Source organism: Plectropomus leopardus, chromosome 10, assembly GCF_026936395.1.
Source record: "Plectropomus leopardus strain MGB_pleo_1.0 chromosome 10, ASM2693639v1, whole genome shotgun sequence".
NCBI lineage: Eukaryota > Metazoa > Chordata > Actinopteri > Perciformes > Serranidae > Plectropomus > Plectropomus leopardus.
Window position 1 is genome coordinate 8,215,064 of NC_142185.1, and position 24,494 is coordinate 8,239,557.

General features: G+C 39.1%; 1 protein-coding gene across 2 annotated transcripts in view; it reads right to left on the reverse strand.

The window, feature by feature from the left end:
- tmeff2a (transmembrane protein with EGF-like and two follistatin-like domains 2a) overlaps positions 1-24,494 on the reverse strand; it is a 142,086-nt gene that overhangs the window by 63,799 nt on the left and 53,793 nt on the right. For both annotated transcript variants that reach the window (XM_088082989.1, XM_042494882.2), the window contains exons 3-4: positions 22,003-22,132; positions 6,872-6,898 (exon numbers count right to left, since the gene is read on the reverse strand). In XM_088082989.1, the coding sequence (XP_087939115.1) occupies positions 6,872-6,898; positions 22,003-22,132 (157 nt within the window). The remainder of the gene's footprint in view (positions 1-6,871; positions 6,899-22,002; positions 22,133-24,494) is intronic.

Consider the following 24,494-nt stretch of genomic DNA (forward strand, 5'->3'; position numbering starts at 1 on the left):
GTTTGTGTTTCTCCTCCTCCTGTCCTTGCCCTCCTCTTTCGCCCTCTCCCTCCTCTACTGCGCAAATACCCTCTCTGGCCCCGAGCTATTTTTTCTTAATTGTCTCTTTTCCTCCTGAATGATCGATTCGTCAAATTTATCCGACAGTTTGAGAAAGCTGAGAGTTCTCCAGCTTCTACTTTAAAACACCCAGAGGTCTCAAAAGGTGGGCATTGATAATGAGTTTTCATGGGGATATTCTGAGAAAACTGATTTTTTAAATATGTGAATAATGACAATAAACTATTCACCCCTTTGCTGCCTGATGATCCAGTGTCTATTTCTGCTTTTCTCTTTTTTCTTTCCTGACATCACAGTCAAGGTGACCTTTCTTTGGGAGCAAATTTGTTCTAATGTAGAATTTGTACTCTTTACTACATAAAGAAAAGTTCTGCTCTTCTAGCTTTACATTCTCTCTTTGTCCTGGACTTTTCACTGGAAAACCATAACCTTTATACACTTTTATATCAAATATATTTTTTTGAGAGCTGAAATTTGATTTCTTTTCATGCAAAAATGTGCTCATAGGCGAAAGCGTGCAGAGGTATGTGAGTGGCAGGACTAACCTGTAGCTCAAAGTGACAGAGTGGACTTTGGGGGCTTTATTGACCAGAAAGAAGGATTTGCTGAGTCTATTACACGGACAGAATTTATGCAAGACAGCCTGTCTATGATTAATTTGTCTTTCACCCCCAAAAACTTCACAAAGTTGAATCAACGCCTCTTTTAAATACAGGTTAGACATTTGTGTTTTCACATGCTGTGTTTCACTTTTAACATCCCAAAAGTAAAGGCTTTCAGGATGAGGACTAACTGAATCTCTGTTAATGCTGCCTGGGCTGTTGAATTGTGAACATCCCCAAATTGAATAAAGAGCAGGACAGAGCTGCTAATGTTAGTCTAAACTCTGAAAGCATCAAGGACCAGCTCCCACACAGCTGGCTAATACTACACATTGGATTTGCTTTTGTGAAATGTTTGAAGCTTTAACACTTTCAAATCAACTCATACCTTTGCAAACAGTCAAATGCAGGATGTTATAGGTTTGCACATGGCTATTTTTTGTAAGTTGTAAGACACCAGCATAACCCGGTGCAGTGGTGAAGATAAAAGACCAAAACATTCACAAAAGTTTTGAACAAACTAAGGGGCTGATCACACCGAGACGTATCGCTAGAGAAGTGCTCCTGTGGAGCGCTCCTATTGGGGGCTCCTATCAGGGGCTCCTATCAGGGGCTCCTGTCGGGGGCTCCTTTCGGGGGCTCCTTTCGGGGGCTCCTATCGGGGGCTCCTATCGGGGGCTCCTGTCGGGCACTCCTCTCTTGCTGTTACACAATGAATTTTTCTGGCTGTTTTTATTTGCACATAAAAGTTTAAACATTTTCAACTTTTCAAGTGAAGGCGTGGAGTTGCACAGCTCATCAATGTCACTTTTGGCCATGCGCACGCAGCCCCGCTCCACAGGCGCTCCCAGCTGTTTGTCCAGATGCGCCTCCAAGGCGTTTTTGGAGCGATTAAGATCAGTTTCAGCAGAGTCACCAGCCACCACCATTGTCTGGACTCCATAGTGGGGGATTTATCTTGCTGCTCAGGGGGAATGCCACTCGATTACAAATCTAAGCCCCAAGGACTTCCTGTCAAATCTTTATCACATATCCTCTGTTAATCTGTACACCTGTAATCTGTATTAAACAATTAGCTTTACTTTATTCACCTGTCTCTCCTGATTGAAATGAGTCATCCTTAATATCAGTCAAAGAATGCATATAAAACCACTTTTTTTTATCAAATGCAAAGGCTGAATTGGTTTGCTGTTGAAATTAGAATTCCACTGTTAAAACTTACTGTGGTCAGTAAGATATTACAAGGTCTATGTCAAAATTACTTTACCAGCTATGTTTGGGACTCTAACGGCCTGAATAGGAGGGGTATTGTATCTAATTTGAAACAACCCAATCTAAAAAGTGAAGTAGGTAGAAACACCTGAGAAGAAGAGTGGAATCAAATCCAAAAAAACAAAATTAAATCCACCCACTGATGCCATCAGCTGAAAAATGGATGCCGAGTAAGTTAGTATGCTGAACTGTGCATTCTATGACAGGTCTAAGTTTTCGGTCTGGTTTTTGAGTTTAAGTGTTTTTTAGAATTATTTTTACCATTATTTTTATGACATAAAATGTTGACATTTTTATGTTTTCTTTTGTATAAAATGGGATATTAGTAGCATATATAGCATTTTCTTTACCTGTCTGCCTCCAACCTTAAATTCAGGACTGCAATGTAAATTAGTAATGTGACTTTATTGCAGTTTCCTGATGTGCTGTATGCACATTTGTGTATAGCTTTTTAATTTGTGACTTTTGGTTTTCATTACAATATATAATGCACTTTTCCGTGCTCTTTTCATTCCAGACTTTTCCGTGGGAAGTAGTATTTATATAAGAGAGACCCTGTGAATGCTTGTTTATCCAAGGATGCAGGAAAGTTTCGACGGCGTCCTGCTGAAAAACACTCCGGGGAAGTGTGATCCTTGTCCAATATAAGCACAGAGTTAGACAAGAATGGCATTGCTTGATGGAATGACAATAAAAGAGACAAATACTCATGTCAGTTTTTACAAGCCACATGTGAATACATTATGCAATTTGTGTTATGCTTCTTACACAGAATTCTTGTCGAATAATAAAGTTCAACATAAAGCACAGCATGTTCTGTATACTGTGTTCAGAAGACATGAAAATGTTTCATTTTGTTTCTTCGTGCTCATGTTTCTTATCGCTGCCTGCCCTCCTTCTCTCCCTCCATCTCTGTATCACTCGCCTTCTGTTTCCTCAGCTCTGTTATCTATTTTGCGACTTTCCTCGGGCCATTTCTTTATCCCCACCCCCCTCCCACCCTCCCACCCTTCCCTTCTCTCTCTCTTTCTCTCTCTCTCGCTGTCTCTTGTTGACCTAGCACCAGTTTCATTTCCGCTCGTTCATCCGTCTGTCTGCTGTCTTTTTTTCTTTTTTTTGGAATTAATCTCTTTTCCAATCTCTCTCTCATATATGCTTGCCGAAGCTCCATGCATGACAGTTAATGAAGGGACGGCGTGGGCAAACAGAGGACGACAGATAGAGACGGACCAGAGTAAATATATGCATTCGTACAAACATGCACTGACACATGAGCCTGACTAAAGACCGTCTGGGCTGACGTTAGAGTCTTGTTAGTCAATTAAGCAACAAATTAGAGTCTCACTTGAATGATGCATTATTATTCAGCTGGAGGTTTATGAGTGATTAGTTACTCACACAAAAGTTATTCATAAAAAGTCACTGGCAGCCCTAAGCTCTTCTCCATCATCACAATAAACTCTCATACACTTATCACTCCCTCCCAAATCGCATCCTCTTTCAGTTCCAGCGTTTATTATTTCCAGTATTGGTCACACGGCATTCTGAGAAAACAGCTGCTATGACTGTCTTTCATTCAGCACTGTGAAGAGAAGAAAATGAAACACGTGCGCAATCCCAAATAAAAAAGATGAAGGGAGTGAGGTTTCCGTGACACGTGTGGTCTTTGCACATCTTTTTAAAACAGAATAATTTCAGTGGGACGAATACAAAGGCAGCGCACATGTGCTGTATCAGTGGATTTGAGTTTTGGGTCTCTAATGAACAACACACACAAAAAAAATCGGTCAAATTAATCTGTTGAAAATTAGGATTCCAACAGGACTGTGCCAATAATGTTTTACTGAACTATGCACAAAAGTTTTGTAATTGCTGACCATTTTCCAAACCATTCTTTCTTTTTCTAATTATGGGATAGGGTGCTGGGCAGTGATAATCAACTTACGGCCCGCAGGCCAAATCTGGACCCCAATTGGGTTCTGGGTGGCCCCCCAACCATTTTCTGATTCATAATAAAAATATAGTGATTCACACTGGGAATTGTTTTCATACTTTTAGTATCCATACGGTGCCAGTGCAAAACAGCGTCAAAATAGAGCTTGTGTATCAGAAAAAGTGCCAGACAGAAGTAAGACCCTAATGTCCTAAAAGTCTAGAAACATCCCTAAATTTGACAAATGTTCTGAAATCCTAGAAATGTCCTAAAAACCTAGAAATGTCAAAATTCGTCGATATGTCCTAATATCCTAGAAATGTCCAAAAATACTAGAAATGTCCTAAAATCCTTGAAATGTCCGAATTCATTGATATGACCTAATATCCTAGAAATGTCCTTAAATCCTAAAAATGTCCTTAAATCCTAGAAATGTCATAACATCTGAAAAATCTCCTATAATCCTAGTAATCCTAGTAAATGTGCTAAAATCCTAGAGGAATCCTAAAATCTGAGAAATTTCCCAACATCCTAGAAATGTCCTACAATCCTAGAAACATGTATGAGGCTGTTGCGACTGGCCCCTGGCCTCCTGTCATTTTGCAAACGTGGCCCCCAAGCAAAGCAAGGTGAGTATCCCTGGTGTTGGTGTAGGTGTAGGTTTAGGTAATGGACAGCAAATCCATCACAGACCTTATTTTTTAATTTTATTTTATTATTAGTATAGATTTCTGTCACAGTTACTTTATCATTCACTGCAGCAGTTGTGAGCAAAGACTTTTAAAAAATGAATCAGCATTCCCACTAAAACTCTTTTTTATGATGCAATCAAGGCCACTTTGATGTTGTTGTTTTTTTCGTAAACACTCCCTGCTTCCTCCTGAATTACCCTGCAAATACAGAAATGAATTTGATCTGAAAGAATGATGAATGAAATGTGTACAGATACAGATATAGCAAAACAAAGAATGCTGGCAAGCAGAGGAAGCTCTTTTGTTGCTTGACAGTTGTCCCGTCTGGCATCAGATTAGAGCTGAAATAATATTCATAAAGACTGATGTTGTCTGTCCTTCCTATTCACGATGGTAACACAGACTTGCTGGCTCTGCTGCTAAATCTATTTACACCATTCTTTTATCTAACTCTTATTATTCTTTCTTTTATTTTCTCCATTTATCTGCTGTCACGGTGCTTCTGCAACAACAAAAGTCCCCCCAAGGGGATCACTAAAACTTTACCTTACTTTATCTTTTTGCAAATGGCCACCTGGGGGCGCTGGAAACAAGCTGTGAAAACAACACTGACACATTTATATGGCATAAAATTGTTTTGTTGAACGTGTCAGCAAACAGCTGCCGATTTACACATCCAGCAGAAATGGAGCCACATTAACTCGAGATAACTTATTTTTAATTTTTAATTAACTTGTATGGTGGCATGTTGTATTTTTGTTTTTTAGATGTTTTTTTTTAACTAAAGACAGCTAACTACTGCATTTGACAACACATGATGAGAGTGGTGACACAGAACTAAATATATAAGATTGTAGGCCGTCAAACCAATACAATCAGCTCAAAGATGCTAAAACATTGTAGAGATGAGGGGAACTGCAACAACATGCAAGTACTCATGTGATCCATAATTTATATAAAAGTAATGAATGCAGCAGCTTTTAACTAAAGACCAGTTGGTGATGCCATCACTCCAGCTGCAATACACTGAAATGCAAACTAATATGGACCAGGACCCAAAGTGGGAGGGGAGAGGAGGCTTATGTTTCCTCCCTACTTCCTTCCCCTCTTTGAGCCCTCTTGCTCGGACCACACCCATGTCCAAACTTGACCTTCATTGTGACATTCATGATTCCATCTTGCAAAGTTGTGACGCTATAGCGTTGATAAAATTCTTCTCACAGTCAGACAGAAATACATAAAAGCACTTTGCAAAATACTCAACACAGTTTCTGCCACAATTGGAGTTACCAGAATATTTTTTTTAAAAAAATTTGCCATTAAGAGACACACACACACACACACACACACACAAGGTGCAAACAATGCAAGTTGAAGCAACTTTGTCACAGCTGATAATAAACAGGCAACAAGGAAGTGCTGCGGGCTTTCAAGACATTCTTCAGAGTGGGGTTCTTTTTGGGGAGTTTTTCCTTAGGTGATGTGAGGGTCTAAGGGCAGAGGGATGTTGTATGCTGTAAAGCCCTCTGAGGCAAACCGTGTTTTGTGATAATGGGCTCTATAAATAAAATTGATGTGACTTGATTTGACAAAGAATGGAATTTCACTGTCATTCCTACAACCCCATAATGTTTGGAAATACTGCAACAGCAGCAAGATTAAGTCATTTTATCTCCATTGAAGTTAAGAGAGCGCTCAACAGAAAGTAGCCCGCTCGGCTTGCAGAAGTCTCTAGTGCACCTGATCTATGGGCTGCACAGTGCAGAATTAGTGACAATCACCAAGAATTTTAAAAGCTGCAGTTAAACTTTTTTGGCTTCATGTGCCACTGAGAAACTTTCATAGGAATGAACTCAGTCCAGCTTTTCATACATCCATGGTATTAAAGCAATAAAGTGTAAACATGCAGGTATATTAAAAAGTGGTAACCTAACACTATGAGTTACAGAAACTAATGCATATAAATTATTGTAATATGTGACGTATGTTCATTGTATTTCATTATTTTTAGTGATGTAATGATACTGAATGATTATTTAATGATATTAAGAACTTAAAGTGCATTCAACTCAAACTTATGTGTTTGCTCAACAAAGTGTAACATATTGCTAAGGGCCATGAAATACCACAATGTTCTTTAAATAAACTGCAGTTGTCTGGTCTCACAGTTCGCATGTCTGCTCAGATGCTGCCGAGCTGCGAACAAAGTGTCGGCGGAGGAAGACCATGAGCACAGACAGACACATTAAACAGCAGCACATACAGCATGGAGTTAAAACAGAGGAGGAGGAGGAGGAGGTGAGTAATCTTACCGTCGTCTCCTGATCCTGAGCCTGCATCTGCGGAGGAGAACAAACACCATTATTAACCAGCGGCTCACAAAGCTACAGACATTAGCTGAAAAATTGTGCGTGTCTGCATGTGTAAGTATGTGTCTTGGCCAGTGTGAATCGAGTGTATGTGTGAAGAGTGCGACACTTTGTGCGGCTTGTGGGTGTGTTTGAGCGAGATGAGATTTCTCTAAAGATGATGCAGAAAAGTGACACGGGGAGTCAGATTTCAGAAAGAAAAAAAAAGGCGCAGGGTGCCCTGAGGCTTCGAGCATCTTCTCCTCTCTACAGCGCAGTGATGATAACACCTCCAACTGTGGACCTTTCCGTCTAAGGACTGTGGGAAGACACTCATGACGTCTCCAGTTGTCCATGCATTTGTGTGTCAGTGACTCCTCCATGGCTCTCACACTGAATCTGTGTAAAGCTCCCTCAAACACACTGAGCTCACTGAACTGTTTAACAATATGGCTGTGAAAGGGATACTGATGAGCACTTGGAAGAACAGGCACCGTGTAACTTGAGCCGCATCATAAAGCGATCAGCTAAAATGCCCAGCGCCGGAGACCAGACGCGGGGCCTCAGAGGACTGGAGGGGGATAAAAGCTCAGCTCCATATGAAACTCGTGTGAGAGGGCTTTATATGAAGAGGTGCACACGCTAAAACACATGGAGTCGGATCAGAGAGCTGTCTTGATACTTTAATGACATGAGCTTCGGGTCGATAAAATACATTTCTGACGGGATAAAACCGTGTCTCCAGAGTGATGATTCTTTGAGGTCAGCGCAGCAGACGGCCAGATGTACCAAAGGCGAGAAAGTCTCAAAACAGCCAGTTAAGATCTGATTATAACCACTGAGGTGGGACTGCCTTCAAAATAAAAGTAGAAATGTATTATTTTACTGGCAAATTTGAAATTTGAAGTTTTGGACAAATATATTTTTTCTTTTGATGGACAGATTTTTTTTTTTGGAGGTAAACAGATTATCAGCCTGGTGGATTATTAGGGCTGATATTTGGCATTTTGCCAATTATGCCATGTTTCCATGAGCTGCTTCCTGTTAAGGTCCGACAATTGATGGTGACATAGCAATGCTACAACAAAGGCAGTAAAGAAGAAAACTGCCAGCTAGCAAACATGAATTCAAACAATGCACAAGTTAAAAAGTGGCTTTGCAACCTTTTAAAGAGAAAGGAAATACATTTTCTAGATTTCTGGGATACATGCAGGGCATTTTGTTGAGTGACACTAAAGAATAATAGAAATATGTTTACAAAAAAAAAAGAAAAGAAAAAAGGGTAACTTTAACGCTGAAAAAAAAATCTCTGTACACTAATGTTGGAAAAAATCTCCATCCACAGGCTCTACAAAAACTGCCCTCTGTCTTAGCTCTGTTTAAATCTGCAGAATTTCAGTGACCTTGGTACATGCGGGACACTAAATGTGCAGTGTTTCATGAAAAGGCTTAGTTTGGAGGATCAGGCTAAAGTCAGAAGGGGTTCATGGGGGATCAATAAAAACCTTTAGTATCTGTACAAGGGCAGAGGTTTTCAGGAGAGAAAGACTGGCATTAGAAAATAGAACAAAATGGCAAGGGAGATAGGCACAGGCATACTTTTCTGCCCGCTTGTCTGCCAAATGAGGGGTCACAAAGAGGAGATACTACACAATTTTATTTTGTGAGAGGCACTGAAGAGTGAGTAAGAGAGCAGAGGAGGAGTGCCTGGAGAAAAAAAAATGGTTACCTCCGCAGACAATAGATGATTGAAGAGATTTTTTTTAAAGATTTTGGTGCAATTTGATTAGAAAAGGAGAAAAGCAGATAGAAGAAGAGAGGAAACCTTAGGGGATCTGTTATTAACCTTACTGTGCTGCTTACATCAGAGGCTGTACAGAATTAAACACACACACACACCCACCCCCTGCTACCTGCTTGCATGAGTGTACTTTCTACCCTCTAGTGTATATGAGGCTTTAAAGTTAGGCTTGTAAAAAAAAAAAGGTGCTCATATTCCAATGGGCTGTCTTTATTGTGAAACCTTGTGATTTTTCGGAGTCACATAGTCTGTGACACGGGCAAGTAGCTTGGCAATATTTCTCCATTCTTTGAACAAAAACTTCAAATCCCTCAAATGCTTGAATGCAAACATGCAGCACTCAAACGCTCACAAACACAACCCATGCGAAATATTTCCAACAGCAACAAGAGTCGGATTATTTCCTGTGAGCTGTGCCATGTACAAATCTGAATCTTCAGTATTTTCAGCTTGAAAGGCTACAGTAGCTGTCTGGGGAGATGTAGAGCAAGTCTTTTTTTCACCTTTGAAATTATGCTCCATCAAAGCAGAACTTGATAGGAACATTTTCTGCTCAGTAGGAAACATGGGTTTTTAATCCGCTGACCCCAGGGGTTGGCGGATCCTTGGATTCTACAAAAATCTTATATCTTCCTGACCAATTAGCTTGCTCGATAGAACACAGACCCCAAATTACAATCTCAGAAATGGTGGACCTTTGAGCCATCTGTATATCACGCTATAATTTGCAAGAATTGCTTAAGTTTCCTCACTGATTGCCATTACAGAATAGTTTTCAGCTTCAAAGCCCCAACCAGCTCAGTATCTTTAGGATATTGGATGTGCATATTGAATGATTCACAATTTACGGCCAGTGCCGACATGCCATTATAATGAAGTGAGGCAAAAAGAAAGAGTTCGAACAGTGGTGTAGTCTAGTTTATTGTACAGGGTATATTGTGATCACCAAGGGGTAGCACGGCAAATGGCTGGTTTGTCTTACCAAAAGTAATTTTAGGCCTCAGCGTGGTGTTTTTAAACATAAGAAGACTTAAGGCTTTTTGTTCCTTAAAATCAATGCGATCCTTCAGATTAAAGTATATATTTGTCTTTATGAGGAAAGGAACAAAGAATCACCTAACATCTATACAAATATATGGTACTTTAAAACAGACCGAAAATGGTAACTTTACCCATACCCAGTGTATGTTGGGCCCATGTGGATAGTAAATGGGCTGAAAAATGGGCCCTATAAGGAGTTGTCTACAGGTTCCATATTGGCTCCATGTGAACTGTCCAAATGGTTGGGTTTACCCAAGTGGGCCCCACATGGTTTATGTGAGGGCTACCTAGGTACCACGTAAGTGTGGACCAAAAAGGTCATCTTATCTGGGGCTCACTTGGATAAACCCACCCATGTGGGTAACTGGCATGGGGCAATCACAGACCACACAGACAATCCCATTGAAGACCCATTTTACAGACCATTTACTATCCACACTGGGCCAAACATACAAATTCATGTTTTATCAGAATGTGATTCCTTAAATCTAATACTGAGTTTTCAACTACTCTATGCTACAACAAGAGCATTATAGAATTCCCACAAATGAGTTATAACATTTAGATTTTGGTGCGCCACTCCAAGATTTTTAGTAGCCCTATTTGGCCAGCTGTGAAAAATTTCTGGGGGCACCGCTGCAAAATATTCATTTCATCTGTCGTCCGTATTCTACAGGAAACTAATGTTGGCATTGAACGTTATCCTGACATTAAATTTTGGTCTAGCAACCTCACAACCTAAATTCAACCAAATATCATGTTTAAAAACATTGGTGGTCAGCTGGGATAATTCCCTCAAGATGCTGCAGAAAGCACACATCTTAAAAACTTTGGCACTGGATATAATCCAGGATTGTGCAGAATCATCTAACACTAACGTTCTCGTCTGGCAACGGTGTTGCCCCAACCTAAAATGTCCTTGAGAGACACCTTGAATCCCCTGTGGGGTGCTTCTCTGTAGTTCATCTTGACTTCTGACCTCTCTGGAGGAGAGCAAGCAGAACAAAATCTCCCTACAGATCAATAACCTATTAGATTATCATTACTTAAAGTACTTAGAATTCAGATGGAATTTGCTGCTCATTAGCAAAGAGGAGACATGGATTTTTTTTGTACACAGAATTAGTGGTGTATTGATGACTTCTCCTGTACCGTATGTGTGATTATACCGACACCATTACACTGATTGTCATTTAGCTCCAGGTCTATGGCAGCAAGAGTGTGCTTCCTAAATCATCACAAACATATGGCTGCTGTCATCTGTTGGCGCTCAGGGACCGCAGAGCGACAAAATGGTGATTTAATATGTCATCAACATTTTAACAATGTGTCAATTAAACCTTCTCCCACCTCTCCATTTAATGACTTCCTTAAAGTTCTACTGTTCGCATTTGTGAACTGAGTTGGAAAGTGCTATGTTAGCGCTTGCCTTAGCTCAACTCTCTCCTTTGGGGAAAATAGACTGCTTGGTTTGTTTCACTTCGCTAAGCTAATGCTCCTCACTGTGCTGGGCTAGCACTTGGCGTGATAGGAAAGTGGTACCATCCTGTGGTAATCAGCTCTCACTGGCTTTGTACCGCTGAGAGCTCTTCCTGTTATCGGCCTTTAAATCAGAACTTTCTTATCTGTCGCTGACATGAAGGTAATAAAGACTGGAATTAACTGGAATAAAGGAAGTGTAAATTTGCTTCGTCGTCTGACATATGTTGCACTGAAAAAGTCAATAATGGGCTAAAACGCCCCACTTTGTAAGACAGCACAAAGCCAAACCTCGGTGATCTAATATTGTGCATGGTGTTCACACTTTTCTACAGCACCCATTACAAGATTCTTTTCCTTAGGGACAAAAAACAGAAGGCTGTGGTATTATGTTTGTCTATGCCTCAGTGTCGTCACTTAGCATGAAACTGGCACCTCAGCAGGCCTCCTGTTTACTGTTTGCAATGGCAGCAGACTAACGTCTGGCCTTTTGGCCTCAGCAACGTCCCAGAGGGTTAATGACCACATGAAACCGTGCTGTCAAAAAACATGAGAGGAGACATGGAAATGTATCGAAAAGTGTCACAAGTGTGTTAAGGTTTCAAATCAAATAGGAAACATGACTAACAAACACTCTTCCTTCTCAGCTACTGTTGAGACAATATATACTCAAGTTCCTTTCAAAAATTTTGATTCTGGGTCAGTACTCAGTGGCTGACCATAGTGGCTGTAACATGGTTGTGTGGAAACTGCTTAAAAGTAACAAAAGACGATGTGAGAAGTTGTCACAACTGCTGGTTACTATGTCTATAAGCTGATTTAACATCAAGTATGTACAGAGGATGTTTTCAGCAAATAAAGCTCTGAAAACCCATTTATGCTACCTGGCCAGCATCAAACGGCAGAAAGACATAGTTAACAACCAAACTGGTGAAAATAGTTGAGCTTTTAGCTGCTAAAGAGGCAGATATTCCCTTCCGGAGCTGGTGGAGACCAAAACAGAGCTAACAGGAGTTAACACTGGACTAACATTCATCAGGTGACTGGAGACACATTGTCAAATTAATGCTGATATTGCTCTGCATCTGCTGGAGCTGGTAATAGGTATTATTCGTGAAGATGTTATAATAACTACTTCATGAAAGTGTGACTTGCATAAAATTGCTTTTGAAGCTAAAAAGAAGAAAATTTAGAAAAATGTGGAATTTGCAGTTCCACAAAACCTATGTATGGGCGTTCTCATATTAGAGATGATTGATTCATACTATGTTCTGTATTCAAGTACGCTTGCATCATAATCTACATGAAATTTGTTTACGCTCTTGTGATAGTGTAGAAAAACACTAACTGCAAGATCCAAAGCCTGTATGGGTCACCCTTCACATTATGCCTACTACTGTTTATATTCTGAAGATAATAGAAAATTTACATGCACAAAATATTCCTGTTCTTGCCCTAATTCTGAAAAAGACAACATTCCAACTAAGCTGTTTACATAGCTAATGAAAATGAATATTCCATTCCATTTACATGTAGCCGTGCATACTTTAATTAACATCTCCTAACATGCCGGTTATCGTGTCAAAATATAGAAAAGTAGAATGGTTGGAGCTACTTATCATTTTGCGTCTTTGCATCAAAAGTGTTCAAAAGTTTTCCACTGGTGGCGGACTTGTTTGACCATGCAAACACAGTTTCCCTCTTTTATTCCATCAACCACCTTCTTGAAATGATCAACACTGTGATATCTGTGCATTTCCAAAAACCTGTTAATATTCAAGTCTTTCATAATGTTTAAAAGTAGGTGTGTCTTCTTTTGGGCATGTATTACTACACCAGTATTGCAAACTATTGGCAAACTGTTTCGCGTACAACGTATCCATTAAAACTCACAGAGCTGAGCGTCAACAGACAAGAGGTTTTGTGTGTCAAGCTGTGGTAAAAACTTTTTAAATTCCAAAATAATAGCATTAAAACGTGAATTATACTGGTATATCCAAAGTCTTAATCGGAAAAGGCGTCTTGGTCTAAATGGCCTAATTTGGAATATCTAAACTGAATATGTAGTCTAGATGGAAAAATAGGTCCATGCGCATAGGATGGCATAACTTTTTAAGTTAACAACATACAAAGACAAATGAAGACATTTCCCCATACAATTCTGACCCAAGGAATTCAATAAAATTGTTATTTTTAGGATACACATCTTGACCCTACTTAGGGCCAAAAAAAGAGCAACAAACAAGCAGAAAATGTTTAAATCACATCTATATTTTCCTTATTTATTAATAACCTCTAAGGCCCACTATTGTAAAATTGCCATATCTATTTTACTGTAGTAGTACTTATGTATACCTATATAATGCTGTTTACATGACCCTCAGCAAATTCAAGATATTGTCATATTCGGAATAATAGTGGAAAAATAGCATGCATGTAAGCGTAGCCAATGTCAAGAGCGACCGTCTCCCCTGCCTTATTTATCGCCCATGTTTATGCAGTTCAGAGAATGAGATCGACAGATGCTGCGTGCATACACACATATCGAGAGAAATCATGGCATTAAGAAAAGCATTTGCAACACTACTCACGACTGCTACTAGTGTTAAATAGCAGTCTCTTCCGCATTTTGGCACAGTTGGTTTTCACACCTGATACCAACTATAATCAAGTACACATGAAGCACACTCCAGACGAATATTTGATTTACCTTGTTTAGGTACGGTAAACAGTGTTAATACTAATCAAACAAACTAGACTTTCAGGCCAAGTGTACTTGGATCTGGACCTGGGTACCCCACAGCTTATGAAGATCATGTGATATGCTCAAAAACAACCAAGTGTAGCAAGACTGTTGTCTCAACTTAACAATGCTGGACTCCCTGTTGTTTTTCTTACACCGATCCACTAATATGACGAGTGCTTTTCCGAGAGATGTCTATTCCATGATGTTTCTCACCCCGGCGAGGAAAACAAGTATTGGCACTGGCAAGTTGACATATATCCATTACACTGTGTGCTGTTGGCGCTAATGGGATTCTGGAAGATGGAAATGGAAAGGAGGACAGTGAGAGATGGAGAGGGAGAGAGAGAGGGGGGGAGCGATAGAAAGAGGGAAGGTTTTGTGGCAATGCATGTACAGCTTGGGTAGAGGAGTTTTGACGCTTGCATTCCTCACAATTAGTTACTCGTATCGCTGGTATTTGTGATATCTTAACATTTTCCACTGCTGCACTCATTTAGCCGAGAGTATCACCTAAATGGCTAAGTGGTGAAGAGAGCAGAGAGGAAACTCTTCAGAAGTAGCTGCCTGCCCTACTTTTCCACATGAAAGGTTGGTGTGTAACACTTGCTTACGTAAGAAAGCTCCCACACAGCAATCTCGTGTGTTGGACTTTCAAACACAAAGCAAGCGTTTGAAACTTTAGATATCTTCATTATCTCAAAGATGTCAAAGATTTAAATTAACTGCATTTAGCATGGTTTAGTCTTAATTACTTGGTGTCAGTTTTCTCTTAATATGCAAAGTCTACATAAGATGGTACTAATTTAATCAAGCAGAAAGATTGCCATTCATTTATTATTGTATTGCTGTGGTGGATTTAATCTATCTATTTTTTTTAGATCTAACTTAAAGACATCACTTTGCTATGTCATGATAGGTTTGAACAACAATTGCTTTAATGTGTTGAATATGTAAGGTCTAAAGGTGTTTTTATTTTATTTAATACTTTATGAAATAACTTTTTATTAACATTATTTTTAAATTAGTGCATCCCACTGAAACCCATCTGACAGGAGCTATTTTCTAGCTGCCTTTGACATTTTGGAAGCTACCACAAACAGAACCCAGTAACGCTCACATTACGAGCATTGTGTTGATGATAAAACCTCAATAAATGAGTGGAGAAACATAATGAATGCAGTCGCGTCCCTGCAGGGCACAAGGACTCATTGAATGATTTGATAAGTTGTGAATCACACACTATTGCCTTAACAGGCACAAAATGTTAACCTAAATGAATACCCATCAGAGATTTCAGACTAATGTCTGTTTGTTCAGTTAAATTGTCAGTGACATTTCAAAGTTGCAGTTCAATTGACACGCATTAGCGGAGATATTGTAGCATTTACTTTTAGTATAAAAGTGTTGTAGATTTTGATAAACTAAGTGCATTGAGAATGTTTGAAAGACAACTCAGATGGAATGCATATAATAAGTGGGACATTACACCAGTGTTTGCGTGATATAATTTCTAACCAAAAGATGAATTCCCATTGCGTTGCTTTCCTTTGACGTTTACTCTTAAAAGCTCCATATACGATGAAAGTTGGTCAATCTCAAGAAATGTTTCTAAGAAGGATAAGGCTGTGAACTTTAAGTGTTTTAATCAAGCAGCATCTTCCAAGGCTGAAAAATGACGCCAATACTTGCCAATACCAAAAACTGCAGTTCCTCCATTGACCACAAGAGGCTGGCTCCAAAAGAGCCCCCATGTTAAAATTCCAAGCTGTTTACAACCTGGTACAAAATATGTTTTTGGTCTCTATGGCTAATCTCAACATTCATGAGAACTCAGGGATGTTAAAATCAGCTAGGGAGACAAAAACATGGGTGGATTTTCTTTATAACTCACTTTTTATTAGGGGTCAAAGTTATGCATATTTAAGGATGGGGCTCCTTTATTTCCCCACTCCTCCATATTTACAACCTCTCGTTCAAATTTGGTAATTGCTGGCCCCAAAAAAGCCAAGATTGCAACGGCTAAAATGCCAACTTGAGGCTTCAAAAACAGCTTTTCAACAACCATTATGCAGTCGATGGTAACAACATAGTTTTGTGACACAGTGCATTAAGCATATTTAAGGTGGGGTCCCTTAATTTACAGGCTGTCTGCAAGGCTTCGCTGCTGTCTGCGAGTCAGATCAACCCCTGGCTCCTCAACAGCTCCAGTCTCTCGTCACTTCCAGCTCCAAAAACCAAGATGGTGACAGACAAAATGCCAAACTCAAGGTTTCAAAACAGTGGTCCACAAACCAAAGGGTGATGTCACAGTAGCTATGTCCATTACTTTTACAGTCTGTGGTTTTAGTTAGTCGAGATAGCTTTTAATTTCTACAGAATTATGACTCCGGGTCACTGCTACATTAGTATTACATTTAATACTATTACATTTCTGCAGAAACCTTTTTTTCCATCTTTTGTCATTTATTTCTTTGTCTCAATGATGCATCTTATTTGTCTAATTTAAAGGGTTCACAGTCCACACACAACAGTTTTCCTCTTACCTGCAGTGCTATTTACAGTCTACATTGTTTTGCTGTGAGTTGCAGAGTGCTGGAGACATCAGCTGTAAAGATAGCTGCCTTCTCTCCAATATAATGGAAATAGGTGGCACTCAGTTTGTGGTGCTAAAAACTAAAAAAAAACTATATTTGAAAAACTCAACAGCAATGTATGCATGATTTTGGGGTGAGCTCTCCCTTTAATGTTTTTTTAAATGTGTCACGTCCAATTTATCACTGTTCCCCATCCAAATGTAACAAGGTAACCACACTAAAATTAACTGAAACCACAGAATGACCCCAAATGCAATATTTAAAATTAAACCCACTGTGCTATACTTAGAAAAGAAGAAGTGAGTCAGGCTCCAGTGAAATGAACACTGATGCGGCCTTGTTCTGGATAAATGCCAGAATCAAGTGTACATCTGAGTGTAACATGATGCTGAATAGAGCATCTACTGTAGTACCACTGTCACGGTCTGTTTGTCGGAAGACTGCACCACAAATACATCCTTGTTTGAACCCTGCATTAACTTCTCAAAAGCAGTGCTTGTTGCATGAAAGAAAGGGCTCTCTATCCATTTCTCTTACAAAAGATGGCAAATCCACATCACACACACTGGCTTACACTATCACATGTCTTGAAAAGGACCTCGCACACAAGCCACAAACAAGCAATTTTAGAGAGAGATGCCAGAGATTTCATGTGACCGTGCACAGTCATCCTGCCCGCTGCCACACAGAAGACCTCACTGCTGCTACTGCGGTAACATTTCCACCTCGGTCTCCACATGTTCCCTCTGCTGAGCTGTGCCCATTCAAGGGCCTTTTAATGGACTTCAGCCTGCTGCCTGTCACTGAGGGTAACTGAGTCAGCGACTGCTCAGCTCGAGCCAGCAGTACCATCTTAACCGGAGCAGTGATTCACATATGCCTCAGAAACAGCCAACATCACCTTGCCAGTGGACTCACTCATTCACAACTGAGCACATTATTCACAACATGACTCACTAATTGGTAGATTCAGAAAGGACTCCTTGGTGGGCGTGAGGGAGGGCTTTATCTGAAGAACACGCTTATCCATTTAGATTTGTAATCATGGGATTAAACACATTACATTGGTCAAACCTCATTACGCATGTTCCAACAAAATAAATACTGGGGGTGAGAACATCAGTGCCTGCTTTTGTATGTATAAACGGTCACGGAGACCGGTGCTATAATTGATAAGCCACTGTTCCTTATTGGCTGACATTCATTCTAAATAGTTTGATCAGTTGTCTCTATAAAGGTTGTGTGTGTGTGTGTGTGTGTGTGTGTGCGTGCGTGTGTGTGTGTGAGAGAGAGAGAGAGAGAGAGAGAGAGAGAGAGAGAGAGAGAGAGAGAGAGAGAGAGAGAGCATGTGTGTGTTTGTGTGTGCGTGTCAGTAAAAACAATTGTCACAAGGAGATGCTGATGCAAGACTATATTGGAGCAAGAAATGAGTCAACTTGTTTATTTATTTTAAATGAGATAATTCACATAATCTGTGAAAAAGTTTTACTAAAATGACAAAATTATTGTTTTTGGCTTGATCAGATTGACTGAGATCTTCAATATAATCTGATGTAGGGCACTTGATGACTTTCTTGACTCATCTTGACTTTTTTTTCTTACTGATTCACTTAGATGGATTAATTGATTATCAAATTAACTGGCAACTAATTCAATAGCTGACCACTAATACATGTGTTGCTTAATCCTTGCAGTTTTAATCTACTGACTAAAATGTTAACAGTTAGCACTGACTAAAACTATACTAAAATAGTTTTGTTTTTGTTTTTTTAGACTAAGAAAATCCTGAAATACCCAGACTTTAGTCAACTAAAACTTGACTAAAAAACAGAATGAGGCTGACTAAATATGTTAAAAACTATAACTTAATTTTAAAAAGTGGTTGCCTCAGTATTCATTATTGTGTTGTATTTTATTCTAAATTCAAGCAGCAACCTCCATGGTAGAAAAAATAAGCCAACACACAAGTGCAAAAAACAAACAAACAAACGAAAAAAAAAATGCAGTCCATCAAAAGGCCAATGAAAGCTAGGTCCAGAAGCCAGTCAATCTCTATACGCCTTCCATGTTGAAATGCACCTTTTTTACAGCCTGGTGCAAAAAAAAAAGTCTCTAAAGATAATTACCCCTGTTAATGACAACTATATCAAGGGTATATTTTTCATAACTTAACCATTAAATTTAATTAAGGCTCAAAGTTGCACATATTTAAGCTTGTGGCCACTTAAGTGACAGGCTGTCTGCCACTGTGTCCTCAGCCAGATCCACCTGTAACTATTCCACAGTGCCAGCCTCTCGCCCAAATATGGACTCCTCTGGCCCCAAAAACAAGATGGTAACTGCCGAGATGCTGAACTTGAGGCTTCAACATTGCATACTGTAATCCAGTGGTAGATGTCACAGTAGCTACAACCATTATTTTTACAGTCTATGGTTAAACTCTAAGTTGCTTCCAGGTAACCATACATAGGCTGCTATGGTTGAAGCTGTTTCTCTAAGAGAAACTGTGGAATATATTGCATCATATATGTTGTCTGCCAATCAATAAACAAGTTGCCTACCAATCAATATTGATTTATGATATGATTAAATAAATAAATAATGCTACAAGATAAACGGGAGCCTTCAAACAGACCCTGTGATCTTTCTCAGCAGATACTGCCTCCAGATCAGCTCCAAAAATCATGACTGAAACACCTTCAGTCATGGACTGCTGGTAGAGTGGAAATTGACATACAGTATATAGGAACATGTATCATTAGGTTAAAGTAGTTGTTTTAGTCACTGTGGTCATTTTAGAAAAAGAGTCCTCCAGGTACATTTCCTGGTGATAGAAACTAGGTGTATTCATTAAAACAGACCCGGCTGATGCTCAGTCACTGGGATGAAAATGTCATTTTATGACGATCTTATTTCTACTGCTACCTATAGAATGACTTCATATAGTTATTCCCAAACCTTTTATGAGCGAGAACCTTTAACTTTTATGGCACTGCGTACTCCGAGCAGCACTACTGGTCTCCATAACACTGCTAATGAAGTGGCTGACCTTTTCCATCCAAAGACGCCCACTCAGCAGCTTAAACACCAAACTATATCAGCAAACAGTAATCCCAATTATGTAAGATAATTACACAGAGTGCTTTTTCTTTCCAGCCACTGGAAGGATGAAAACAATGGGCGATGCCAGCATTGGAAAGGAAGCTAAAAGTTGTTACTCAAATAAGAGGCTATTTCCTAAATATTATGGATAATCTACAACAAGCTATACAGTCGAAGACTATAAAAAGGGAGAAACAAGACAGAACTTTATCAGTCATTGATGTGAAGCAGGGGGGTTTATCTCTGTAAGTATATTAGTTTTTAAAAAGATTAGCCAACCATGGCCACCGCCAGCAATAAAAACATATTTTGAGGCAAGACAGTACTTAAACAGAAAAGAAATTAACTAGTTTTACTGCCTTGTGATAATACACCTCAGTGAACCAGTCAGCTTAGAGTTAACATCCATGTCTGTGAAAACATGGATTCTTCACATACATCTTCCCCCCCTGCAGCACAGAAGATCTATACAATCAGCACAGTTTCAAGGTGGGTATCCAAGATTAGTGTCACCAATTCAGTATCTGATCAATTGTCGCCTTCTGTTCCTGAGATATGACGGTGAGTAATGGCCAGAAAAGGGTTTTTACAGAACACCAATATCTCCTGCTAGACATGATTTTTTTTTTTTAACAAGTGTATGATTAGTTATGTCCACAAACATGTTTTGTGAGGTCTTTTGTGAACTTTAACCTTTGACCACCAAATTCCCATTAGTTCATTGTTGAGGCCAGGTGGACTTTTGTGCCAAATTTGATGAAATTCCCTGAAGGTGTTTTTGAGATACCTCATTCATCAGAAAGCCGCGAACAGGGTCAAAGTGAAAATGACCTTTGACCACCAAAGTTTCATCAGTTTATCCTTGAGTCCAAGTGGATATTTATGCCAAATTTGAAAAAAATTCCTTAAGGTGCTCTTGATACATTGCATCCACTTGAGTGAGACGGATGCAGTGTCATGTTGGCCTTGACCTTTGACAACCAAATTCTAACCAGTTCATCCTCGACTGCAACTGGATGTATGGTCAAATAACAAGAATTCAAAAACTCAAGTTGTTCCTGACGTATTTCCATCACCATAATGAGACAGATGAGGTCACAGTGACCTTGACCTTTCAATAATCACCACCAAAATGTAATCAGTTCATTGAGTCCATGTGGACGTTTATGCCAAATTCAATGAAATTCCTTCAAGGCATTCTTGAGATATTGCATTCACGAGGATGGGACAGATGAAAGAACAGAGTGGACAACCCAAAAATGTACTGCCTTCGGCCATGGCTATCACCAGCCTAAAAGAAGTGCACTAGAGAGTGTCCAGATTTAACCAAAACTGAGTTAAAAACACACTTAAGCTGGATTTGTGCATCCCAGTTGGTGATTTTGAGTTTCTACTATTCACTGTATACAATCTATTCTTTCTTGCCCTCTGTTAGTCACACAGTAAGCATTCATTTTAAAAAACACAGGCAGCCTCTGAATCCCTTACAGAATTAATTCAAGTCATCTTTGAAGAAGATAAAAGAAAAAGAAACCTCCCTGAAAAGACTGAAATGGCCATCAAGATGATGTGTGATTCAGCCACTCAATTTTCTGCTTTGTTGAGCATGCCTCTTGGCAACAGTGTTACAGTAACCACCTATGACAATTTGGCAAGTATTTGCATTTTATGCCTTTTGACATTCATTTAAATCGTTACATAACGAAAGGTCACAGCTGTCAAGCTTTCTTCTACTTTCTGTTTAACACTCCAAATTTAAATAAACTGTATAATTAACTTGTTCAACACTCTGCATTTGGCCATGAGGCCTGCTGAGCCATGCAGTCTGCGCTTTCTCGTGAGGACATTGTGTGGCTATGATGAAATCTTCATCTGTTCAATGAGAATACTTGTCACTGTCATCGCGGTTGTGCTTGTTACATTAAAGTTGGGAAAATTACATCAGGCTGTCACCGCTAGCAATTTTTTCATCATACATACATACATTTCATCATCTCAATGCTTTGAAGTAATGCATCACTCTGTAATTACAATCCTCCATCCACTGGAAGCATTTACATGTATTGATGAATATAATAAATATGCATGAATAATTGACCAACTGTATAAACAATGCTGAAATGGGATACGGTTTACTTTTCCAGCATCCGAGCCGCACGTCATCTGCATGTTTGCAGACAATGTGCAGGAAGTGTTACATTTTACTTGAGTATTTTCTTTCTGTGCACTGCAGGGGTGTGTTAGTGTCTGTGCTCCCCTGTGTGCGTGTGATTGTGATGTGTATTTGCCTGTTTATAAATCTGTATAAGTGCAATAATGTGAATGTACATACCTGCAGGACAGGCACCTTCTGACATAATAAGTACTTCAGACTGCTGCTTGCAGGCGTCCCTGCGCAGGAAACACTCGTTCTGGTAGTTTTGATTGTTGGAGCCGCACACCGGGGCATAGTCATTGTTGCACTGCAGAGAGGAGAGGAGGACATGGTTAAGAAGATTACGATAAAAAGCTGAGGAGGTCATACTGAGGTCGTGAAAAAAAACTCATTGAGAGAGTGTCCTAAAATAAATCTGAATGTTCATTTAATATCTAGATTGTCAGGATAGATGTCATTGTCTTGACAGGGTAAGTACTCACTTAACACTGCTTAGCGCTTAATCATGCGCTTAATGTGAGGCCTTGAAGGGTCATTTCATTAAAGGTCCCTTATTGTAAAAAGTCAGTTTTTCGTGTATTTTTATCATAAGGCAGGTACATGTGTTAAATAAATAGTGTGATAGTATGTAAATGCTCAATCCACAGACGAAAGCACACAGTCTGTGTACAGAATCTGTGCCTTAAAACAAGCCGTGAGGAATTCTTTGAAGTTGTGACATCACAACTGTAATATATAAAAATAGAAATTGCTGCACTACAGAGCTGTTACACACATTCTGGGCTTTTTAGTAAGGTGGTCTTAAAGAGACAGGCACTAAAACGGAGTGTTTCAGGTAGAGGGTGAATACAGGTATATTCAGGCAGACAGTGTGAGGAAAATAAAGTGTTTTTGACCACTAGAGCATGCCAACATATTATAGAAGAAATCCAAAATACAATTATAAATCTGAAAATGAGCATAATATGGGACTTTTGATGCAACTTTAAAAAGCAATTGTGAAGATCAGATTTTCTCTATATTTGCATTTTGCTAGCCTTTTTCTCTGTTGAGTCGAGTAGCATTTTCTAGCGATGAGGATTGCACATTTAACCAGCTACAACTTCTCCTGTTTAGAATTCCTTCAGGGTTCATTGTTCAGGAGATTTTTCCAGCAGACGAATTATCCACAGAGATCTTCTCCACTCCAGGACAAATGTCCCTGTCTAAAGCCAGTGTTTGGGTTGTCTGTTCTGGGCTGCTGTATAAACACGGGGAGCAACATGACGGACTCTCTGGACGAGGACCCGCTCCCTCTGTAGTTGTAAATGGCTAATTTTAATGTGACAAAAACACAGCGACACATTTTTTCAGGTGATTATACAGGAAAGAAAACTATTTTTATTATACTCTACCTTTAAACGCTATGGGTTTATGTTCGGGGGTTTTTGTCTGATTTTGTGTTTAATATGAGCTGGACAGCATATTTTGTCACTGTGAAGTCTATAAATGACATTTCAAGTCAGCCTTGTGGAGAAATACGTAAAAGGTTTTTGATTTTACTTGTGCAATGAACCCGATGGCTTACATCATAATAATTATAAAACAGCATGTAAAATAAAACAAAGAATACCAATCCTCAAAGAGTCAATGTACTGCAGAAGCACTATTGTATAAAATACATACAGCAATTAAACCGTGCAGAAAATTACAGATTCAGGACACTTTAATCATATTGAAACAGACTGCACAGTTGGCAGTTTGACAGATCTATAAATTAGTTTGGAGAATTACAGGGTGTACTTTGTTTATCACTGGCTATCCACATTCGGTTACAAAGACCGATTGGCCGCATGCCTCGTCAGCATTGTTTTCAATTATGGAAGTGACATATCACTGCAATTACAAACACATCACAATTTTTAAGACCCTGGAAACACATTTTTTTCTATTAGCTGCACATTATGAGTGATGGGATCAGACATGAACACAGTAATTACTGTCAGAGTTTGTGCAGTTTTGGTTTTTCACTGGTTCAACCCTTTGAAACACGGAGCGACATAATTTTTCTTTGCAGTTTTAAGACACCTTTAACAATTATTTAAATATTTAAAATCTGAGCTACTTGGTACAATTTCTTTCAAAAACATGGGGGGAAAACACTGATCGCCTTAGTGAAAAAAGTTCCACAAAATGCAAGAAATTTCTAGAATTAGGAAATTACTTTTTAAAAAGCTAGGGAAAAAAGAAAATAATTGAGGAAATCATTTAAAGCACATCTACAAGGTAATTTATTTCTCTACTTATTTTTTTGTGCATTTTCTATTAAATTAATTTTTAGGTAATCTTCTGGTACTTTTTCTTTTTTACTATTTTCTTGCTAATTTTTGGGTAATTTTTTCTTTCATTGCTCATTGCCTCATTCTCGTGTTTTTAAAAGAAATCAAACCAATTTGCTAAGGTTTCAAAAGGTTACAGTGAATGGGGCTCCGTTGGAAAAAGATGATTCCACACATCATTCAGGATTTAAAAACATGTGAATCAGAATCTGATGAAAAATTTTATCAAATCACAGCCACACAAACATGACCGAGCAGCTTAATTGACTTTAAGAGTCTTTTAATTCTTTTTAATGCATAATTTTTCATGCTCTGCGTGTCTTCAGAGAAATGGTCGGCATCTACCCCTGC